This window comes from Coturnix japonica, chromosome 19, assembly GCF_001577835.2.
Source record: "Coturnix japonica isolate 7356 chromosome 19, Coturnix japonica 2.1, whole genome shotgun sequence".
Classification (NCBI taxonomy): domain Eukaryota; kingdom Metazoa; phylum Chordata; class Aves; order Galliformes; family Phasianidae; genus Coturnix; species Coturnix japonica.
Window position 1 is genome coordinate 4,323,183 of NC_029534.1, and position 22,768 is coordinate 4,345,950.

General features: G+C 56.1%; 1 protein-coding gene across 3 annotated transcripts in view; it reads right to left on the reverse strand.

Annotated features, from left to right (window-relative positions):
- The window catches only part of SMG6 (SMG6 nonsense mediated mRNA decay factor), an 89,603-nt gene that overhangs the window by 4,575 nt on the left and 62,260 nt on the right, over positions 1 to 22,768 (reverse strand). Inside the window, exons 14-16 of one of the 3 annotated variants that reach the window (XM_015880519.2) lie at positions 10,721 to 10,897; positions 8,712 to 8,858; positions 2,402 to 2,555 (exon numbers count right to left, since the gene is read on the reverse strand). In XM_015880519.2, the coding sequence (XP_015736005.1) occupies positions 2,402 to 2,555; positions 8,712 to 8,858; positions 10,721 to 10,897 (478 nt within the window). Of the gene's footprint in view, positions 1 to 2,401; positions 2,556 to 8,711; positions 8,862 to 10,720; positions 10,898 to 22,280; positions 22,663 to 22,768 lie in introns of those variants that run through there. The other 2 variants (XM_015880518.2, XM_015880520.2) reach the window with 2 other exon arrangements.

Here is a 22,768-nt window from a genome sequence, read left to right on the forward strand (position 1 = left end):
AAGTGGGGTCACATGCAGAAGCAGGCAGCTCCTGCTCCACTGAGTCCTGGCCCCGTTTTCACACCTGAAGCCACTCCCCCAGGCCGCCCGCAGGGGAGACACTCTCTTCAACACCTCACCCATCTGGGGCTGACACAGAGTTTTCACATCTGTCCTGACACATGTTGCTGAAGCCGAGCTCAAGCCTGGGATCAGGCAGATTCCCAGCCCGTTTGGTTTCACTGGAGACTGTCAGGGCTCGGAGCCTCCTGTCCGGCTGCCAAGCAGCAGGCACACAGCCTCAGCAGCCCCCCGGGCTGAGCAGTGCCCAAGGGACACCAGGAGGAACGCACCCCGCAGTGCACCCAGAGCTGCTCTGTGTGTGTGAGCAAAACGCGGCCAAGGCAGCTCGCAGCGAGGCCGGGTGCACGATGGTTTGTGTCCAGATGTGCACACGAGCATCCTCACATGCGTTCGTGCACAGGGATGCGTGTGTGCAAGGCTGGGCTGGTGTGCACGTGTGTGTGAGGGAGCCTCTGTGCGCGCAGTGTGTGTTTTAGCCATGGCTTCATTTCTGAAGATTGTTTCCGAGCTTGGAGCCAAGTCCTGAGTTCAAGTGGGAACTATGCATTCCTTGGGGGTTCGAGGAGAGAGCTCGGGGTCTGAGGCCTCTCCCCAGTGCTGTGAATCACTGCCCAGGGAGCCTGCGTGATCGCTCTGTTCCATGGTGAGACTGGCACTCACTGTCTGGGTATTCAAATTAAAGCTGCATGGAGCTGCTTTGCTCTTCGCTCGCAGACTGCTCCTCTTGCTACTGCTTTCAGCGACCTGATGCTGCCATTTCCACACAATGCACGGCTGGGTGAGGGGTGGGGGGAGCCTTGCAAGAACGGAACATCAAACAGGAAAAGCTGGTATTCCCTCCCGAAATCCGCCTTCCTGCTTCCAAGCTAAACAGGCTTCAAAGGGGAGGCTTGTTTGTGCTTCTGCACCAGGCCTGGCTTCTCCATGGTGGGGTCAGCCTCAAGGAGCACGGAGCAGGTTAAAGAGCAAGAGAAACAAATGGAACATGAAGCTGCACGCTTAACCCCTTGCTGCATCCCTGGGATAAGCGGTGAGGAGTGCCCCGTGCTGGGGACAGGGCACAGCTCACACCTGGGAATGAGGTGTGACACCACGGCCCCTGCCTTATCCTGCCCAGCCCAGCCCTCATTTTGCAGGTTCAGGGCAGCAGCACCTGGCTCAGGGGAGGAAACGGGGCTTCCCACTCTCCTGCAGCTCATGCTTGTGAGAGCACAGAGGAGGCAGGGCCATGGCTCCAGGGAAGGTGTCAGCATTCCCAGGTGTGAGCGCACTCCACAGCCCCCAGGGCTCTGCTGGCTTCCTTCCCTGTGCTTCCACGCAATGCCCTGCCACTGCCATGCTAGGCTGTGGAGCCCCCAGACAGCCCTGCTCTCCTTGTCCAGGGGTCCGGTCCCCAGCTCTAAGAGTCCTTCCAGAGCCAGACCCTGCAGGAAGGGTGGCTGTTGGATGCTGGCTCTTGGGCTGATGGAGCTGGAAGTCGGAGAGGAAGCCCCACACCTGCTCAGAGGGCAGGCATGCAGTGTGCTGCAGGGCAGGAGGTCAGCACGAGCGCACGCCTCGCTGCCTGCACACTGGAGGTGCCTGTGGGGCTGCAGCTGGGATGAGGGCAGCCTACAGGATCTGTGAGGCTCAGCCCCACTCCTACCCTGACCCCTTCTTTTACCCTCAAGCTCCCCTCTGTGCCAGGTTGGCATCCAGGCTGCAGCTGGCCCCAGTGCGGCACCAGCCGGAGGAACGCGACCACGAGCCCAGCGAGTGATCAAACAATCAGAGCAAAGGCATCTCACCAAATCCTCCAGCCACCCTGGGAGACCACCCAGCAGCACAGCCGTTATCTGCCAGGGTGAGTGTTTACCAATAACGGGAACCAGCTTGCTGTTTTACTGCAAGCTTTATAAGGATAAAAAGAAGGGCTGGGCTTGAGCAGCTCTGAGACGCTGGGACACAGGCCGGCCATTTGCTCAGGCTGCCTAAGCCCCAGCTCTGCTGGGATAAGCTATCTGCTTTGATTGTTTAACAATTCCTCCTCCTTGCTGCTTCCAAAATTCCCTCCAAATCCCATTTAACACCCGTGTGCCTCTCCCAGCCCCTGGCACCCCTAAATGCACCATGGGAAGAGGAGCTCACGGTGGGCAGAAAGCTGTCAGGAAGGGAAAAACATGAAGGAGCAGCAGGGATGAGACGTGGCTCCAACAAGTAAAAGCAACAGGGTCATGCCCAGCACAGGCAGCAAGCACTGGGACCACACAAAAGGGCACGTGGGGCAGGAGAGTGGGAGCTGGCATTGAGCCTGCACCAAGGAACAGGGAGCCCCATGCCTGGTGCTCGTGCTACTCACCGATCAGGGGCACAACCAAGATGAACTTCCTGCAGTCCAGCAGTGTTATCAAGCTGCTGAGGTGGTCGATGAAGCCATTGGTGTCTGGGACCAGGAAGACAGGTCTTATCTCCAGCTCCATCTGCCTCATTTGACTCTGGTCTTTCAGCACAGCCTGGAGGAGAAGGACACATGATGAGTAAGAAAGACGTCAGCCCTGTGACCCATGGACATTGGGAGCAAAAGATAAGCCTGGTTGGCACACATGCCTCCTGCAGCAAGGACGGCATGTACAGGAGGTTGTGTCCATCCCCACCTGCAAGCTACAAGCTCTGGCTCCTGTGGGGACACAGTGGGATGGTGAAAACCTCCAGCAGCACCCTCATAGGAAAACACAGCCCTGCCCAAGCCCTGCCGTGGAGTGGCTGTTCCAGCCTTCAAAGTGGATTTGTTTCAGGTATTGTCCCATTTTATAGGACTGGCAGTTGTCAGGACTATCCACACCACCATGATACAAAACAGCAGGGAGGAAAGGGGTGGATGAAAGCATCTTGAGATGACAAGACCACCAGTGAAAACGAGCCAGCCTGGGACACGAGTCATGTCAACAGCATCTGAACCATGGGACCCCAAGCAGGAGAGGTCTGTGGGGAGGGGATGCTTGGCTCAGCACCTCACTCTGTCCCACCAAGTCCTGCACACGCCGTGTGTTTTCCAACAACATCCAGCTGGGAAACCAGGTGGGTTCCAGCCCTGTAAAGTCACAGTGCTGTCCTTGATAGAGCCCCACGCACCCTCCAGAGATCAGAGGTGCTCACACACATGGGGAGGGTCTGCTGGGTCCTACTAGAAACCCTCCCTGGCTGTACCTGAACCTCTGCACAACACTATATGCCGAAATGGGATCAAAAAGCTCATGTGTTACTTTTGATGCTATCGAAGGACTTGGACTCTTCAGTAAGTCGCAGGCGTAAAAAACTCAGGATGCTATTCTAGTGCTTCCTCTGCTTAAAAATAGCTTCCCTTGACTCGCTGATGTTTGTTGCCTCTAATAGGAACCGGTCACCCATGGAGCACAGCAGCACTGTATGGAACACATCCACCACGTGAACTCTTGTGAAACAGGGCTTGCACCCGCATGGAACACCCCAGGGTCAGGAGGGGAGCCCAGCCCAGCCCAGCCCCTTCTGCTGATCCCAGCCCTGTTCTGCCCAGCGTTCTGGGGGTATCTGATCCTTCTATATGTTATGCCAAAACCTCAGAGACACTCTGGAACACCGAGCTTCATGGGCCAGAAGTGGCCGTGGTAATAAGTGGTTTTAAATCCATTTGCAAGTGCTGTCATCTGGCTTTAAATCAAGACACCTTAATGCTGCCACCACCCAAAAGGCAGCAACCAGAGCCTTCCCCCACGTGCCTCCCACCCATGGGCTCAGAAGGGCACTGAAGGGTGGTTATGGTGGCACCAGCATCCTGGTACAGGGCCATTATCACAGCCCTGTGCTGGGTGTGCCTAACATGGGATGGGGCAATGCTGAGCCAGGAGGGGTTTGATGTCCTGGGTGGCACAAGTTTGGTGGGGCTCCTCCTTAACATTTGGGAGCACAGGGGGGAGATACACCAGGCCCTGTCACGAGGCAATGGAGAAGAACTCAACACAGAGACCCAAAGTGACAGGAAGGCAAAGCAAAACCACGCACCGCAGCAGGCAACGACCATCCCAAAGACCCAAGTGGGGCAGCCCTGCATACTCCCCATCCAGGCTGACCGTGCAGGTGACACCGGGCTCCTCATGTGTGGCACCATCCCCACCGGCATTCACAGGCCGTACCCAGCTGATTCCTGGCAGCTGCAAGCAACGCCTGTGCCGGCCGTCACGTCCCATTCCGCTCCCTGGGCCGCCCGGTGAGAGAAGGACACAGGATGCGCTGGGAGTGAAAGAGCGAGGTCGGCCGGGGAGCGTGCCAAGTCCCCTCGCACAGCTCCGGGCCGCTCGGGGAGCCAGAGGGAAACTCGCCTTTGCAGAGTTCAGAGGCCGGCAGCGAGATTTATTTTTGTTTGTGTGAGTAAAAGGCTGCAGAAGCCTCTGGCCAAGGGGTTTTGGGGGGGGGGGGGAGGGGAGTGGCCTGTGATTCATGCAGACTCTGGCTGGCCCCCAGCCAGAGATGAAAGGGAGCCCATGTGCGGGATGGGACGGGGAGCGAGCGCAGCGTTAACCCTTCTGCTGGTTGGTGGGCACGGCCACCGCCCCAGGGCAGCGGGATGCAGGATGTTGTGTTATGGCAGCGATTGAGCCGCCCATCCCGCTGTGCTGTGACTCGCTCTCCCTTGTGCTGGGAGAGGATGTTGGGCTGTGCGGCTCAATGGCAGTGGATGCGGGAGACCCTCACCCAGTTCTGAGTGCTGCAGGACAGACAGATCTGAGCCTTATTGGGGTTTGACACACCGCATGGCTCCGTGGTAAAGGGATGCTGTGGGGTTGGCACACAGCAAAGCACCCACGGGAGCAGCAGCACTACCCAGCTTTCCTTCCTCCTCCCATTGCAGGCACCGAATCGCATCCACCCACAGCCCCCAGCCCAGCCGCGGTTCCCTGGGCAGGTTCTTCTCCCGGGAGCTCGGCAGGAGCCGGAGGTGGCTCCCCCGGCTGCCCCAGCTGGTGGCAGCACTGAGATCACACACTCCCGTTCGCACAGTCCCAAATTCCCAGCTCATCCATCAGCTGGAATCACCTGGGGGATTCCCCGGAAGCCGGCTGCCTTGCCGAGGGATTCGAGTGCGAGAAGGGGGATTGCTCCTCACCAACAGCAAACCATGAGGCTGCATTTCCTACAATGCTGGGTAACACAGCACGGGATGCCCAAGCAGTGCCAGGCTACCAGAGCAGGATGCGCATCCCTGCAGTGCTGGGTGTGCGATGGGGCTGTACCACCGCATCCATCCCATGGGGCTGTACCACCACATCCATCCCATGGGGCTGTACCACCACATCCATCCCGCAGCAGGGCAACCGGGCAACCGCGCAGTCGGAAGGGACGAGAGGCGAACTTAGCAAGGGACGAGAACAACGCCTCCATCGCCTCTTGCTCCAAGGTTTCCTCCTCCCCGAGGTCCATCCGTAGCAGTGTCTTCCTCAGGAGTGAACGTGCCCCGTGCCTGGTAGCAAGCCGGGGCCGCCGCCGTGGCGGAGCCGCCGTGGGTGGGTGTGCGCCTTCCGCAGCCGGCAGGCACCCGATCCCAGGCAGGTGCGTGTCAGCGCGTGTGCACCGCAGCATTGTTCCTGCGCCAGGAGGAGAGCGTGAATGGGATGCGGCTATATTTAGCGGGTTACTCACTGCACCGCCACAAAGGAGCGGCTGCATCTTAAGGGGGCGGCCGTTCCGTAGGGCTCAGAAGGGACAGGAGCGGGGGGTTATTTTAGGAAGACGTGTCATAATTGGCCGCCTGGTTAAGCTGCTTCTGTAATGCTCAGCAAAACAATAGCAGCATCCAGAGGAAGAGCCTGTTATGTTTCAGGTGGGATGTTTTCAACCGTTCAGGAAACCCGACCGCTCCCAGCGCTCAGCAGAGGCACAAAGGACAGGGGACACCGAGCGCTGTGGGCTGAGGGACACGCCAAGCACGGGGGTGGATGGAGGTACAGGACGTGGCCCAGCTCCACCTGCCTGCCCGGCCTCCCACTGCCACCCTGAAGGCCCCAGCCAGGCAGTAATAGGGCTGCCCATTGCAACAAGGGCTGCAAGAGACTTAAAGCCACTCTATCCCATCTCATCTGCTCAGTGTGATGTTCCGCTGCTGAGCTCACCCTGCTGGTCCCAAGGGCCAACCCTATTTACTGTTCACTCTGCCCGTACTTCCCCACCAGCTTGAGCAAGTCATTCCAGGGCAGTGAGGGAAACACAATAAAGCCTCAATCAGCAGCACTGACCACAGCATTGTCTGTGTTTGGGAGCTCCAAGAGGGACAAATAGGGTAGAGCCTGGGACAAGCAGTGAGTAGATGGTCCATATTGGTGGCACAGATGGGCAGCAAGAGGTGGGGAGCACGGTGAGGGGAAAAAGGCAATGCCCAAAAACCCACCAGAGAGAAGCACAGCTACACAGAGTGCTACACCTACACAGGGTGCAGGTGAGGCCATCACACCACGCTGCCTATGGGCACACCAAACCCTGCCAAGGGATGGCACAGGAATGTCAACGGAAAACCTAAGAGATATTAAAACACTTAGAAAGAAAACAAGTGGACAAGAGATGGAGGGTTCTCCTTGATCCCTGCACTACCAGACTCTGCAGGAGGCACTGGGGTGCCTGGGCTCTCTGGGCCATGCCCCCATTAGAGCACATGGATGGGTCCTGGTTGTGTTAACACGAGAGCCACATCTGCCAGACTCCAGTGAGTACATAGGGCTGCTGCTCATCCCCTGGGGTAATGAAACGGGGAACTGGAGAGCAGCCAATGTGAGAACCCCAGAGATGAGCTACAGCTCCAGGATGAAACCTAGAAGGCAGCAGGTCCCAGGAAGCACAAATCTCTCAAGGAAACCAGAGACCCCCAGGTCAAGGCAGGGAGATCTGAGGGGTGCGGCACAGGGCTGGCTTCAGCCTGGCCTCCCCATCCCGGCTCTGGGCCGCACACATGTTCTGCTGCGGGCTGTTCCCAGCCAGCCTGACTGACTTTAGCAAAGCCCCCAAGGACTTTTCTCCTCCACCCAGGCTCCGACTGCACCTCAACTCTCAGCTGTGCAGCCCCCGAAGCTGCCCACACCCTCATGTTGACCTCTCTCTGCCTGCGAGAGGAGGCTCAGGAGGAAGGGAGGAGCGGGCCAGGGAGAAAAGCCCCTGACACATCAGGCAGCCCCCACACTCCCCGCAGAACGGGCAGCGACCATCCCGGGGGCCCCGGTGCAGCTGGGCCGGGATCTGCATGCACTGCCCTCCCCGAACATGTGCAGTTCCTGTTTGCTGTGTCTGTACAAGGCGGTGGGAAGTGGGGAATTTACTTACACCTCCCGCTTAACAACCCTGGGAGGCTGGAAGGCTTCAGGCCGCTTTAATTTACAGCCCATCTCTCCAATCTCTCACTCATTCGCTGCTGCTTTCTTCCTTATTGTATTAATGTGACCCAGGTACCTGCCAACAATAATGGACTCGCTTGCGGGGGCGGCCCCTCCCTCCCGGCACAATTTATACCTTTTGCTTTGATAGGAATTTCTCAAAATTCAAATGCAAAATAAAAGAAGAAGAAGATGAAAAAAAAAAAAAAGGAAAAAAGGAGGAAAAAAAAGGGGCAAAAAAATCTGCAAAGGTTGGGGTGGGTTTGGAAAAGTGAAGCGCAGTGGTTCTGGGCCCGACGCCAATAGCCGGAGGGTACACATGTGTGCGCTCTCCCAGTAGGGCCTTCAGCAGCCCTGTTTTACAACCACCTCGGCACACACTGCAGAGTTCACGCATATGGCCAGACAGATGTGTCTGGCTTACGTTCAAGGCTGGAAAATGAAGAATTATGGAAGTGAAGGGCCCTGGGCATTAGAGAGGGCGGAGGTGAGGGGGAGGGGAGCCAGGGAGAATTTTCCTCTGCTGAGAAATCCTCATCTGGGCCACGAGGCTGGAGGAAGAGGGGCTGCGAGCGGCGAGGCGGCCAGCAAGCGTGCATGTCAGCTTTGCTCTTAAAGCAACAGAAGGCACTGCTGGGCAGCTGCTCCCCAGCTCGCTTCATCAGGCTCCCACTGGGAGATGTGCTAAGATTAGGCCAGGGCCAGCACAGCATCACCTGTATCCCGTCTGTTTGTCCCCATAACGATGGCAACGCTTTGCAAGCAGTCCTCTGGCCGCGGCAGCCATCCGCAGGCTGTTTTTCCTGCTGTTGGCTCCCACATGAACTCTGCTGTTCACGTCCCACCCTCTCCCCAGTCTGCCCGTGCCCTGCTGCATGGGAAAGCCGCCTCCTCACTGAGCCCTGGGGCCATCGAGCTGCCGTCCCAGCCCGGGACAGCCTGCTGCCTGGCACCCGCTGCACTGCAGCCACCAGCAGGAGCTCTGTCAGCACTGCAGGGAGCGCCAGCAGCTCCACGAGAAGCACTGTGCAGCTCCTCGAGGGCTCCTGGAGACCCAGCATGCTCAGCCCAGGCTCTGGGAGGACAGAGCTTACCCTGGGGTGGTTCAGCAATGCAGGTTTGGCTCTGTGCTCTGAAAGTGCAGCTGGGTTTTGAAGTGGGACTAAGGGACATCCCAAGAAACCTTAAACATAGCTGTGTACACCCAGCACAGTGAGATAGGATCAGCCCAGGCACAAACATAAAGCAGCTCCTCAGCTGGACGTGGTCCCATCCTACCTGAATCTTGTCCTGCCGACGCTGCTGCTCTGCCACCTTCCTGGCCAGCGCTTGCTTCTTGGCTCGGAGTTCCTTGATGTCCATCTCTCCTCCGCTGCCTTCAGCCTCTGAGTCATCTTCAAATGCCTCAATCCTCACATCATCTTCCTTCTTCCAGGAAATGCACAAAGACAAAAACAGGACAGAAGTGATTGTAAGGGATGCTGTGCTGGCAGCAGGGGCTGCAGTTCTCCTCATCTCAGCACACAAATCCCCACCCGGCACAGCCTGTCCCACGTTTATGGCAGACTAAAAGAAGCAAGCAATGCAAATACATGGCATGCATGCAGGAAGGTGAGACACAATGCAATGGGGTAGGGATGCCAGACACAAGGCAGTGCAGGCAGAGCCCTGTTAAAGCTCTGTTCTATAAGCAAACTGCCTGGTGTTGGAAAACTCTTCCCACGGCCCTGGGTGAGTCACTGATGCTTTACAGGCTTCAGCTTTGCAAGGTGGGGAGCACGGTATATAGGGAAATACCACTTTGCCTGGCACATCCTTGTGAAAGGAGGCTGTCGGTCCCCACCTGCCTGCCCTGCAGCTGCTGCCCCGCTTGAGGGCAGACACACATGGGAGCATCTCGACAGATCTTGTCTGAGATGATCCCTAAGAAGGATAAGAGAGCACTTCTACCCTGAGCAGGCTGCCACGTGTGGGCAAGGACCTGCAGTCTTCATTTCATTCCTTCCACCCTGAGCCACGCACACGCTCGGCCACAGAACCAAGTGCTCCTCTCTGCTTGTGACTTCTGAGCCCTGGGAAGGAGGAAGAGGGAGCCCTCGGGCTCACTTCCCTCTCTGGGACAGCCTGGACCACAGAGGATGGGGGATGCTGCGAGGCACGTCGGGCGCAGATCCGCTGTGGTTTTTCGGGTCGGGTTCTGCTTGCCCAGGCTCAGGGCTGGTCACACTGGCAAGCTGGGAGCTGCCTTGTGCTCAGACCCCAAGGAGGAAGCTCTGGGGTTATGCAAGGAGAGCACGGAGAGGTTCCCACAGCCACGTGGAGGCTGTGGCTATGGAGCAGAAACAGGAGTGCACAGCCCTATAAGAGAGTCGTACCTTGGTGGGACCTAAAGACCCCAAATATTAATTACATGGGCTGCAGTGTCAGTGTGAAAACCTCCTGAGCAGCCTCCTCGGGAGGACAGCGGTCTGGGACTCTGGTGCCCCTTTACTTGTGAAAACATTTAAAATTCATGCCCTGCTCAGCCCCAGACATCCATTGGGAGTGATGAGGAGGGTCCCCATGGCTGTCAGCCCCAAGAGGCATTGGAGACACACATCACAGGCCACCCAGTGCTGCCAGAGGGGAGGCACCGGGTGATTCCCTCAGCACTGGGAGGGGACCAGGAGTTGGGTGGCTCTGCCCCACACTGCTGTTTCCTTGGCCTTTCAAACTGCAAGATGAAACACAAGAAAAGAGTCAACCTGCAGAGCGGCTGGCAGGGCCCTTAAACACACACATGGAGCCTGGAGAGAAGCAAGGCCTACAGGAACAAGCAAGGGCAGAAAAACAAGAGCTGAATTCCTTAATCACATCAGGATGTGAGAGGCAGGGGAGGGACGGGGCGCCAATGTCAGCTCTTCCTGTACGTGTGTTGGAGGCTGGAGCTCGGGCCTCTGCTGCAAGCAGCTCCACGGCTCTCAACTTGATCCTGGGGCTGAACCCTGATGCTCCCTCGCCCACCTCCCCTCCTGGGAGGGACATTCAGGCCAGGCTCCCCCCTGCACGCAGTACCAAGCAGCATCTGGAACTCATAGCAGTGCGGAAGACAGAGGCACAGGGCCCGGGCTGGCAGCAAAGGGCACGAGTAAAGTACACTCACGGGCCATGCACTATTTGCCCCCCTCCAAGCTCTCCCCATAAAATGCACATGCAGCTATAAATAGTGGGAGCTGTGGGGCAGGCAGAAGCTGGGCCCCACTGGGGTGATTCTTCCTTCACCGAGGCGCGCTCTTCCCGCACGGTACCTGATCTTCCAGTTGTTTTCCCTCTTGGCTTCCCATTTCCTTTCCCATGGCGTCTGGGACGGGTGCCACTGACACATATTTTCCACCCTTGAATGCCAGCAAAGGCTCTTCTTGTCCACAAAGGGCTTCCAGGAAATACTTCAGAACTGTGACCCTCTTGCAGTCGGCTGCAATAACCTGCAGGGTGAGGGCGAGGGGGTTGGGGAGAAGGAAAGGAAAACAAAGTCAGTGCAAAGGGGAGGCAACAGGCAGAGGGGAGCATGGGGACGGAGGGCCCTGCAGCACATGGAGGGCACCGCATTGTTTGGGGTCCCCTTTGCCTTACAGATAGGGATGGAAGGGATTTGCCCAGCGTCCCCAGGGAGGGATGAATGATGCAGTCAGTTCTTACCGTTCTGTTTTAGCTCAAATGCCAGCACCCACCTCATTGAAAGCAGGAGGGAGGGATGCAGGTGTGGGGCAGGCGGGCAGGGGCATGAACACCAACTCCATCCTGACCCCATCCTGCAGGCTGGCCCCACAGGCTGTTAAGCGGGCCCTTGTCAGGGAGGCTGGGATGGATCTGGCCAGAAGGAAACTCAATAGCTCAGGTAATTATCCATTTATGAGGCTCTCAAATGGAGTTTCCAGAGCACGGGAGCACGGTGCCTCTGTGGCCTTTGCCGGTGCCTCCACCATGACCCTCCTCATCCCCCATCGCCGTGGGGCTCCACACCTGCAGTCTGCTCCTCCGGTGCTTCCTGCTGCCTGCAGTCAGCCATAGGGAAGCAAATGGAGCCTGGAGGTGTCACCCACTCTGCAAAATTCACAATCATGCCTGAGAACCTCTTGCTGCAGTTCTCACCCAGGGCAAAGCAGGCTCCAGACCCCATTCCAAGCATCCCTACTGACTCCTATGTGAACAGACCCCATCCTTGGGACACACAGCAGGATACTGCCACCCCCAGGTCACACTATGCTGGGTGGAGACTGGGACAGGGATGGGGGCAGGCAGGGGCTGGCAGTGTCCCGCAGTGCAGCACCATGCTGCCGTGAGAGGAAACTTCTGCTCTTCCACAATGCTGCCAGTTTCCTCTCCACGAGCTAATTTTAACCACCGTGTCGCTGCTGTGCGTGTCAAAGACCTGACCCTGCTCTGACCTGCAACCTCCCACCCTGGCTATTGCCCACACGAGGCACCCTTGGGGCAGGCAGCAGAGCCACGGTGCTTGGAGCTGCCCCATGCCTGTCCCTAAAGAGGGTGCCCTATAGGACAGAGCAGAGGACGAGGGGAGGTGGGAATGGGACTGTTCCCTCTGTGCTGTGTCCAGCCTGGAGCAAGCCCAGCAAGTATCACAGAAGGAACGTTTCCATCCTCCTGGCACTCCTGGTAGGAATGATTCTGCCACGGGGAAAGTCCAAAGGGAAGAGAAAAGAATGGCTGTCATGGGAAACAACCCTGTGAAAGCTGCTGGTTGCAGCAGCCCCGGGGGAAGTGGTGGAAACCTCAGGGCCAGGTTCACCCTCAGCTGGATGGTAAATGCATGCAAGGAGCGGCCTGACTCAGCCAGGGCAGCTCCAGCCTAGGGTTTTCCAGCCCTGGTGCTTGCAGTTCCCTTGTGCCAAAGGTGCTGGGAGCATCCCTGCCCACATGGGTACGGCCACAGGGACCCACCTGTGAGCATTTGAGCACCATGGGGTGTACAGCAGCAGCAGGGAAAGGGATGCAGGAGAAGCTGATTGCTCCCGAAATGTAAGTAATTGCATTTAGCTTATGGCCCATGAGGTTTTCACGTAAGCTCCCGATGTCCTGCCAAGCCGGTGCAGCCCGATGCTCCAATTCAGCTCATCTGCTAAGGGAGCAAAGAGCCCAGCCGAAGGCCCATGACATAATGCCACAGCAACTTGTCTCATGAACACATTTTTCCAGCCCACATGAATGAAAAACAGGCACCGAACGAACGCTCCACACATCCCCATCACGTGTGCACCAAGACCGTGCCAGAGCCCTGGGGCTGCCTGCCTGGAGCCAGGCTGGGGTGCTGGGAAAGCAATGACCCACCAGTAGAAGCCAATGGCAGAGCATGACATGCCACCGACTTCTTGTTTCGGTGTGGAAATGTGAGTGCCACGTTCCCAGAACCACGGGGATGATCATGGGGTGCACGGTGTTAGCTCTGTGCTAACTTAGGGGAGAGCTCAGCAGAGCCACCAGGAGCTGTGCATGCTCTCCTGAAGCCAAACCTGAAATGGAATGGCACTGATCTCCTGAAGCCAAACCTGAAATGGAACAGCGCTGATGCATTTGGTGATGCTGCCGTGACACCTCGGCCCCATGCACCCCTCCCCCTGCGAGCGTGCAGCCAGCCAGCAGGAACCGAAAGCCTGGCTCTGCATCGCCGCTGGGTATTAAAATAGGGTTGACACGCACGCAGCAGCTCTCAAAGGAAAACCGAAACCCAGAACTGCTGAAGTGGGCCGGTGCCCTCCGATGTGACCTGGGTCGGTTCCCCTGCGGTGCCTCTCGGGGCCGTGTGGGACCTGGGGCTGTGGTGGTGCTGGGTGCCAGCGCTGTGTCACCCGGCTGCGCCCGGAGGTGAGAGGTTTCTAATCTGACCCCAGATCAGACATGCTAACCGCAGGCTGGTGGCACGCCGAGACAGCTCGTTAGTGCTGCCAGCTCCTGGCTCACCCACTAACGTCCCCAGTCAATGGGCAGGATGCAGCAGGACGCACATTGACACGCTAGCTGCCTGTACAGACCCACCAGGCTCCTGAATGCTCTCAGGACCCTGGGTTTGCAGTACCTTCAGGTGAAGATGAGATCAGACCAGGGGGACTGGGTTTTTTGGGGGGACGCTTGCACCTGGGGTGCCACAGAGCAGCCCTGTTCCTGCTGGGGGTCAGAGGCTCAGCATCTCCCTGCAGCCAGGCGAACCGCTGCCTTCAATTGGCTTTTACAACTTGTTAATTTTACGCAGCGTCCTAAAGAGCAAACAACTGTGAGGCAGGAATGCAGCTCCTTCAGCTGCATTCAGCCTGAGGAGCTGTGGCAGCTGGGCCAGCTGCTTGGGGACCGCAAGGGCTCAGACCATGGAGGGCTACTCCCACCGTGTGCTCACTGTGGGGTGCAGAGCTTTTGCTTGGTGAAAGCCTGGACCCTGCATGCACAGGACACAGTGGTGCTGCAGAAGGGTTTGCTCAGAGCTGTCGCTGCTACTCAGCATTCCTGTGTACAAGGGGGAAAAGGGGAGACACCAGCATGTCCCAGCAGCAGCAGTCAGAAGGAGAAAAGGACAGGAGAAGGTTGAGTCATAGCACAGAGAGGTCCTGGATTCAGAGATGGGAATGGGACAGGAGCAGGAGGACAGAGCCAAATCCATCATCCAGCATAGGGATAACTGAGTTTTGACACATTGACTTAAGCACAGCTTAGTTAGAGTGAAGTGGATAATCTGTGTCCAAACCAAGCAAGCCCCAAATAACCTAAACCACGCAGTAATAGCCCAGGTGAAACATCTGCACTGACCCTCTCAGCATCACAGGGCTGAACGACTCCTGCTACCCCATGGACCAGCATGCGGCACACAGGCAGCAAGGCGAGCAGCAGGAAAGCAAAGAGAAACAGTGGCTTTGCACCACCCCCTATGGGTCTGCACAAAAGCTGGGCTGGGTGTAACCCTGGTGTACCCCAGCTCTGCCTCCAGGCTCATTGCGCTGCCAGGATGTGGCCCCACACTCAGGTCACAGGGGTTTGACCACCTGGGTAGGACCAAAGTACCGTCACAGCCGGGCAGCAGAGCTCACAGCTGGGTTGCACCCTGGTTTCTGCAGCTGAGGGCTTTCAGCCGCAGCTGCTCTCGGCTGATTTCGGCTGACCCTGCAGGCAGGCTGGGAGCAAATGTGCTCCCAACAGCCCCTTTGCAAAGGGCAGGAACACAGGGCATGCCCACCAGGAGCATCCAGAGCTGCCAGGGCCAGTTCTCTCTCCCTGACTGGCACCTAGTGGCTGTGGGGCAGGAATACAGATGGAGTTTTCACTCACCCAGGTCAGTAGAAAATTAAAACCCCCAATGGAGAACCCACATCACTGCGGGTCTTCTGTGCCCTCAAACTCTCATCACAGCTCCTGCAGACCCCAAACACAGGCAGCTCCTTCCCCTCCTAGGTCACACCTCACCATGGGGCTGGGGAAAGATGTGCATCCCAAAATGCACCTGAGGGTACCGCAGGATCCCCTGTGACCACAGCAATTCCTGCTGCAAAAGTAAGAGCTCCATAGCCCTGGGAAGTTTCTGATGGGTTCAAAGCTTTCGGGTTTTGCTGATGTTTGGAAGATGCCCTGATGTGCTCACTTGTTAGCACGACACCCCTGGGAAAAGCCTGCAGGGATTTCCATGAGTGAAAACGCTCACATCCCTTCCTATAGCCAAGTGCCCCAGTGCCACACTGAATCACACTGCTCTGTTTGGTGCTGGGATCTCCCATGGTTGGGGGGCAGCACCTGGGGCATTCCTGCTCTTTGGGGTCCTTGAGGAGAACTGCAAAATCTCAGCTTTCCACCAGGCAGATGAAAACAACAAGCAGGGAGAACACCAAGCCCTGCACATCTGCCCCCAGACCACGATCCTGTGCTATGGGAGGAAGAAGGCACAGTGGTCCCTATCACACTGAAGTCAATGTGGCACCAACTCGGGCCATGGACTGAACTCCCTGCTGCAAGCTTCCAGTCTTTTCCTTTTCAGGGACTGGGGGGAATTTATTTCCTCTGCCATTTCGGAGGATGCCTGCTTTGCCAGAGATTGTTTTGAAGAGTTAAGAGAGATAAGAAAGTGGTTAGCAGGCGCTTCAGTGGAGGAAGGGAGGATTGCTTAGTAAGGGAAAGGGGACTGACTGCTCCGAGCTGCTGGTGGCCGTACCCATGCAAGGGCTGCAGGAGGGGAGCTGCCAAGAGCTCCCTGCTCCTGAAAGCTCTGAGGATGATGCCCTGTAGCCCTCACCCAGCACCTGGGCAGCACCGTGTTCATCGTGCAAAAGCAATACCTGCCCTCAGTAACACAGAGAGGAGAGAGGGAAGGGTGGAAGGTTTTGCCTCACCCTGGCAGCGCGACGGCGAAGCCCTTTCTGGGAGCTTGCACAGCTTATACATTCTCCATGCAGTTCCTGGACGCCTTCCATCGCAGATGAGAGTTTTATGTCGAATTTTAAGTTTGACCACAAATATTTAAACTTCCTTGGACCACAAATGCTGTATCTTCTTTGTGGTTGAGTTGGCACTGACGGAGTATTTACAGATCCCTGGATGTCTGTCTGTCATTTAAATATCTCACGGAGGTGCCAAAGGCTGCAGCAGTGGAAGGGGCTCTCAGGCAGCCCCCCCCCCCCAGATCCGTTCCCCTTGGCCCCCAGGCTCAGCAGAGCTGTACAGGGCACAGCCTGAGCCGTCCCATACTCGCACTCCATTAAGTTTGCTTTTCAGAGAATGTCATCTGAGATCCCACTGCAGCTTCCCCAGCTCCTCGTCCTGCTTGATATTTGAACTGGGATAAAAGCCTTTGGAATTTTCTCCTCTTCTTTTAGGAAACTCGGGATTTCTGAGGCTGCAGGAGGACTGTTTGAATGAGAACCGCTAAACCCCCCCCCAGGCTGCCCCGCTCCCACCTGGCTGCTGGAGTTTCACTTCCTCCAGCACGAGTGGTTCTCAGAGGGTCACAGTCCGGAGCTGCTGAACTGGGATTCCACTGTAGGGAAACTGGCCGGGGTGGGCAGTCTCGGTGGTAGGAACACAGGAGAAACAGAGGAAAAGGAACACCACAAAGGTTCCTCCTAAGCACTCTGTGCCAAAGGAGCTCAGAGATGCCTTTTTGCTGTGCTGGATGAGGAGCTGAGGATGCCCAAGGACACATCCTGAACTCTGTATTAACATGAGCATGGCTGAACCCAGGCCCCAAGTTATTCTGCTCTACCAGGTTGCACGTGCTTCATTTCTTCAGCCTTTTTAAGCCTAGGACACAATTTGGATGCTCAGCCTACTGATTTTAGGAGAACTTTTGAACATGAGAGATGTGCTCCTGCAATGCTGCCTCCATCCCCACTGCCACGTTCAGGAACCCAGAGCAGCAGCTCCAGCCGTGCTGCTCACATTGCAGGGTGCAGCACTCCAGCTGCTCTGCATGAGAAACAACTTCAGGAATGGAAGGAAAAGCAGCTCTGCTTCGAAATAACAAGCAGGCGAAAGCCACGTGAGCAAGGAGCAGCCCCTCTGAGTGTCAGCTGCCACAAAATTCCCTTGAAAACAGAAGGGTGGGGACATGGATGCAATGCAATGACATCGGAGTAATACCACCACAGCCCCAGAGGTATCGCAGTGCTGGGGCAGACAGGGCAGCAGCTCATATCACAGCCACTGCAGGAAGGGCAGAAGCTTCACATTGCTTCCCAGCCATGGAGGGGGACTCCCAGTGATGCTGGAAGGAGCTGTGTGCCCCAGTGTCCTCCTCACTGTAGGGCTGCTCTGAGCATGCCGTGCTCCGGAGAGGTCACCTTGTACTGAGCCAAGCTCCAGCAGGGCTCTCTGCTCCTCGCACCCAGTGCTCTCCTCTTTTGGCACGTGGCTCAAACCTCGGAGCTGCTCACACACGTAGGGAAAGGAGCGATGGATCAGAACCACTACAAGGCAGTGAGAGGAAAACTATGCAGCTCTTCTCTGCGTCTTTGTTTTCTCCAAAGCTCCTCCTCCCAGGAGCGGGATGCTGAGCACAGAGCAGGGCCCCAGCCCTGAAACGGGGGAGCTGAACCAGAACAATAAGGGTGGGGACTCTGGATGAGCCTCGACGAGTGGGGTGGGCTGGAGCGGGGGCACCGATCCATTCTTTTGACTTCATTCACACTTACAGCTGCGCTAGAGACATTTCCTGAAAGCACAGTAGGAAGAGAGGGGTATTCGCTCACTCCACCCTCCATCTAACGCTGTCCTTGCGATCCAGCCATGCACGGAGAGCCAATTCTGGCCTTTGGCAGAGCTGCAGGCCAGACATTACAAGCGCTGGTGTGAACAGAGCAGGTCCCCACCCGATGAGCAGCGCATAGACTTGGAGAGGAGCAGCCAGAAAAGAAGAATGCAGGGAAATGCGGAGCGCTCGAGCATGTCCTGAACTCCACGAGGAGGTGTCAACAGCAGCACCACAACGTTTGGCTTCAGGACAGTGAGAGGTGCAGCCACCAGGAATGGGAATTTGGAAGCATTGGGCACAGGGCAGGGTCTGCAGCACCTCATTGCATCCACAAACACAAAGGCCACCAGCCCATGGCATGGCACAGAGTGGAGAACTGTGCAGCCCACGCTGCCCCGGTGTGTTGTGAACCTTCACGTGGAGCCTGAAAAAACAACTATTTCTCCCTCTGGCAAACATGGAACTGCTCAGCCTGACTCACACTGGGCTCTCCTGGTAACAATGGGCTCTGCTGGTGGCACTGCACACCTGGGGCTGGGATACCTCCCTGTGTGCCTCAATGCAGCCCAGGAATTATTGTCCATTCAGCCTCCAAATTTCAGCCATTTTTGGTGAAATCCCCCAAATAAAAAAAAACAAAAAGGAAACTACAATTATGATTATTATTATTTCTCCTCGTTTTTTTTTTTCAAATGGGAAAAGTATTTCTTTCATTCTCCCATAACACAAACCCAGCAAACACGAAAAACATGAACCCAAACCAAAGCTCAGACATCACATCTGGGGAGAAACCAAGCATGGAAAATTTTAATCCAAAGGTTAATGTTTGGGAAGCTCCGAGTGTGTGAAAAGAGGGGTTAGATGGGTGCTGCTCTGTGGCTCGAGCAGTTGTTGCCGCCAAGTGGCGGCTTTCAAACGGTGCCTGCCTGCCCCAGCCCAGGCTCTGGGAGTCACGGGCTAAAATAGAAAACAACTGAAATCACTGCAAGCAAACAAACAGTCAGATCAGATGCTGGCAAAGCCAAGTGGGGTGGGAGCCAGCAGCACGGAACGCAGCTCAAGCACTGTGACTGCACACAGCCTCCTGGCTCATGCTGGTACATGACACCATGGCAGTGGTGTCCCCTGAGCCTTCCTGCAGCACATCCAGCCCCCCTGCAGCCCCGTGCTTTCCTGTCCCATTTGTCACCTCCATCCCTGCTGCTGTCCTGGGACTTTGCCACCCATCCGCAGTGCCGGGTGCCCTGCAATTTGCCCTCTGCTTTCATCACTTCCTGCCTCCCAAATGCCTTTGTCTCCATCTTTGGCATGAGATGATGCCCTTTCCAGGGTGCTCCTTCCAACACCAGAAATCCTAGCTGCCTTTCTTAAGGCCAGAGCCGTGCTTGTGCAATGCCACATCTGCTCGCAGGGCCATATCAGTGAACACAACAGCCAAAAGGCTCTGAGAGTTCAAGCATCACGTCCTCCCACACTTAACTAAACACAAAGAGAAGGGACCGCATGGCTGCAAGCACCAGGTGGGTTGGAACCCACTCCCTGGGGGTGAGAAGGACGGCACGGCACCGCGGGCGTGAGAGCATCCAGCACACTGCTGGATTTATGGCACATAGAGGGAAGCAGTGAACACAGCCCTCCTGCCCACAGGATCTTCTGTCAAGCATGTGTTTGCCAAGGGAAGAGCTGTGCTGTGCCACACACATCACATGCCTATGCTGCCTGCTGCACCCCCTGCATCTATCCACCCTGGGGTAAGCAGGCTCTGTCCCAGATGCATGGAGCTCGGCTCCATCCCAAGCTCCATTGGAGTGAGGCAAAGCAGTGCACCAAGAGAGCTCTGATCCTACCACTGTACTGTTACCCACAGCTGAACTGATGAGGTTCAGTGGCAATGATCATAAAATAATAGAACCACTGCAGTTGGAAAAGACCATCGAGATCACCAACTCAACACCACCGTGGCCACTCATCGAATCACAGAACCACAGTATTATCAAGGTTGGAAAAGTCTGCCAAGATCAAGTTTAACCATCAATCCATGACCACCACGGCCACTCACAGAACCACTCATGTTGGAAAAGACCCCTCGGATCCCCAAGTCCAACTCCACCCCACCTGTCACAGTGTCCTCTGACCATGTCCATCAGTGCCGCACCTCCGTGGTTCCTAACACCTCCAAGGGTGGTGAATGATGCTAAATCAAGAGAAAGCACAAAGCTGTTGGAGGTGTCAGACACAACAGGGGCTGGTGGGGAGGGCTGGCCAGAGGAAGGCAGAGGGAGAGCAGTGCGGTGTTAGCAGCTAAGCCAGGGCTCAGCCTGGGGTCATGCTCACCCATGCGTGTGCCAGCACGCTCCCAATCCCAGCGTGGGACGCTCAGGCTCCTCCAGCTGCCCATGGAGCAACGCTCCAGCCAAGGGGGAAAATGTAATCAGAGCAATTTCTATTAGCAAGGATGTAAAGAGTTGGAACCTCTGGGCTGTCTCTTGACAACTAATTAATTACCAGGTAGCATCCCCTTGAAGCTGCCAACGCGGCGCGCACAAGTTGCAGCACGATTTGGGGAGAGGGATGAACTTTACAACAAACTGTAGAATTTTACTTCATCTTCCGCCACCATCTGAGATCCTGAGGGAACAGGAAGGGGTGGCAAGAGGCAAACTCCAAAGCCATCTGGGATCATCATTAACTCATTCACTCGTGGCCTCTGAAACAAAATGCCGATCGCGCTGAGCTGCAGCACGGAGCCAGATGGGGGCTGCTCTCATTCTCAGCTTCTTGAATGCTCTGGTGCCAATTCCTGCACATGGCTGCCCACCTCCTTTGCAGCCCGTCCCCTGGGGCCCCTCGTTCTGGCAGTCAGGGCAGTCAGCCTTTGAAACTATTAGCAGCAGAGAGTGCATTTCAAATGGCTTTAGGTGATGCGTTCTTCACTAGCGGCAACAAAAAAGAGTTAAGTGAAGAAGTATGCAAACAAAGCAGAGAGGACAGGGATGGAGAAGCTGCTGCTGAGAAAACTTGTATGGGAAACCATAGAAAAATCCCACAGTGGAAAAGGTTTTAGCCCAAGGGGCAGCATGCCCTGGGGCAGAGCTCCCTGCACCAAACATCACTGCTCTAAAATCCCTCCCTGAGCTTGGGACTAAGGGAGCCAAACCTCAAACCAGCCTCGGGTTGTTCCCAGAGCGAGGACGCAGCAGGGCAAAGGCTATCCAGGCTGCAGAGGTCACAGCAGCGGATGCCTCTGAGCAGTGCCATGTGCCAAGCTCCGGACATCTCATCCAAAAAAAAGATGCAGTCCAAGCAGCGGGCAGCTCGGGATCAGGATGTGTGACCTGCAGGCGGAGATAACATAAGAGTCCTATGGCAGAACCCTGGGGTCTGAACTAAGAGACAAGGCTCAGAAGGCAGGGACAGCTGGGAACAGTCACCCCAGAGGCTGCAGTGTGGGGTGATGCAGGAGATACTTTTCCAATTACAGTTCTGCCTCACCACTCCAAACCACGGGCAGCTCCTGGGAGCAGAACCCTCCACCACATCCCCCCCCCTCCCCCAGCCACTGGGACAGGACAGCCACAGGTCATCTCACTCAGGTGCAAATGTTTCAGGCTAAGCCAAAGCATTTCTTTCTCTTTTTCAGACTTACTTGATGTAAGTCCAAAAACTGCAGTGACATCAAAGAGCCCATTGAGTAGATCCCCTCCAGAAACACACAGGGACTTCACCTCCTCACTACAAACACAGTTCCCCTGCAGACTTCCTGGGAACAGCTGAAGCAGCTCCGCACTTCAAAAACCAGCCTGCACATCACAGGGCTGGGGAGGAGCTCGCTCCTGCCCCTGGGTTGTCGACAGCCATTAGAGAGCCCACGCAGGATCTCACACCAAAGTGGCCTTAGAGCTGCGGAGAATGAGCTTAGTCCCTATGGGGGTAAAAGCAGAGGAGGGCAGGAACTGTCCCATGAAGCCCAGAGGGAAGCATGGAAGAAGGTTCGGCTGATGGAGCACTTTGCCCCTCCTGGAACTGGCTACTAAGTGATGCCTGAGTCATAAAGAGGCTTCCAACCAGCAATGGAAGAGTGTCTGCTGCTGACACATGGCAACTGCTGTCCCCACTGCAGCAACCAGCTTGAGTTTGCTGCTTGTCATGGTGTGAGGTCACCCCTATGGGGATGGAGGGACCCACAGGAGCAGCCATGCAGGAGATGCACTGCATCCTGCAAATAACTAGAGAAAGATGTGGGGCGAGGGTGGGTTAAGGAGATTAGTCTGGGGCACACTCTGGGAGATACACAATGTTAAGTATGAGGGCAAAGGAAATGAAAGCTGGAAACTCAAACAGAGTGAAGAATCCAACCCCTGCCTGGGCAGGAAGTTTACACTCTGCTTCTAAATATACATGTTTTTAAATCAACAAGCTTTCTTGTTCCTCAGCACTGCTGTACCACTATCAGAAGGAACACCCAAAGGAAGTGCCAGGCTGAGCCCAGCAAGCTGCCCATCTCCAGCAATGAGGTGGGAGCAGGGAACCCCATCAGATGTGGATCAGGATGCCCAGCTCAGTCCCATGAGAAGGAATGGGAGTACCAACCTATGAGCAGGACACGGTGCCTCTTCCATTGCTGCTCTCTGGCCACCACATCCAGGCTCAGCAGTCGGATAGTCACATATTTTTTTAATTTGATATAATTATCTCCTAGAAATTACTGTACACAGCCTCTTGGGATCTAAAGCAATTAAGTGAAGATAAATTTCTTTCATGGAGCAAGCTGTCAAAGGATGAAGCAATTTCATTCCCCATTTGAAGTGGAAGCTTTGGGTCATGCATGGTTTATTTGAAACAATGCCATCACCTAAAGCTGCTGATCTTATCTGTCTCTCTCTGTCTCTCCATTTCAAACTGCTGAAGATGTGCAGCGTGGCACTGCCTGAAGTGATGACATCTGGCAGCAGGCCAGCTGCAGAAACACGCTGCTCCTCCCCGAGCCCGAGTGCAAGAGGCCAAGCATTCCTATTAAAAAGGGGGAAACCGAGGTGAAAGCTGGGAAGAGCTGAAAAGCGGGAATCCTGCCTGAGGGAACACGAGCCCAGTGAGCTACAGAAGGGGAGAGAGGTGC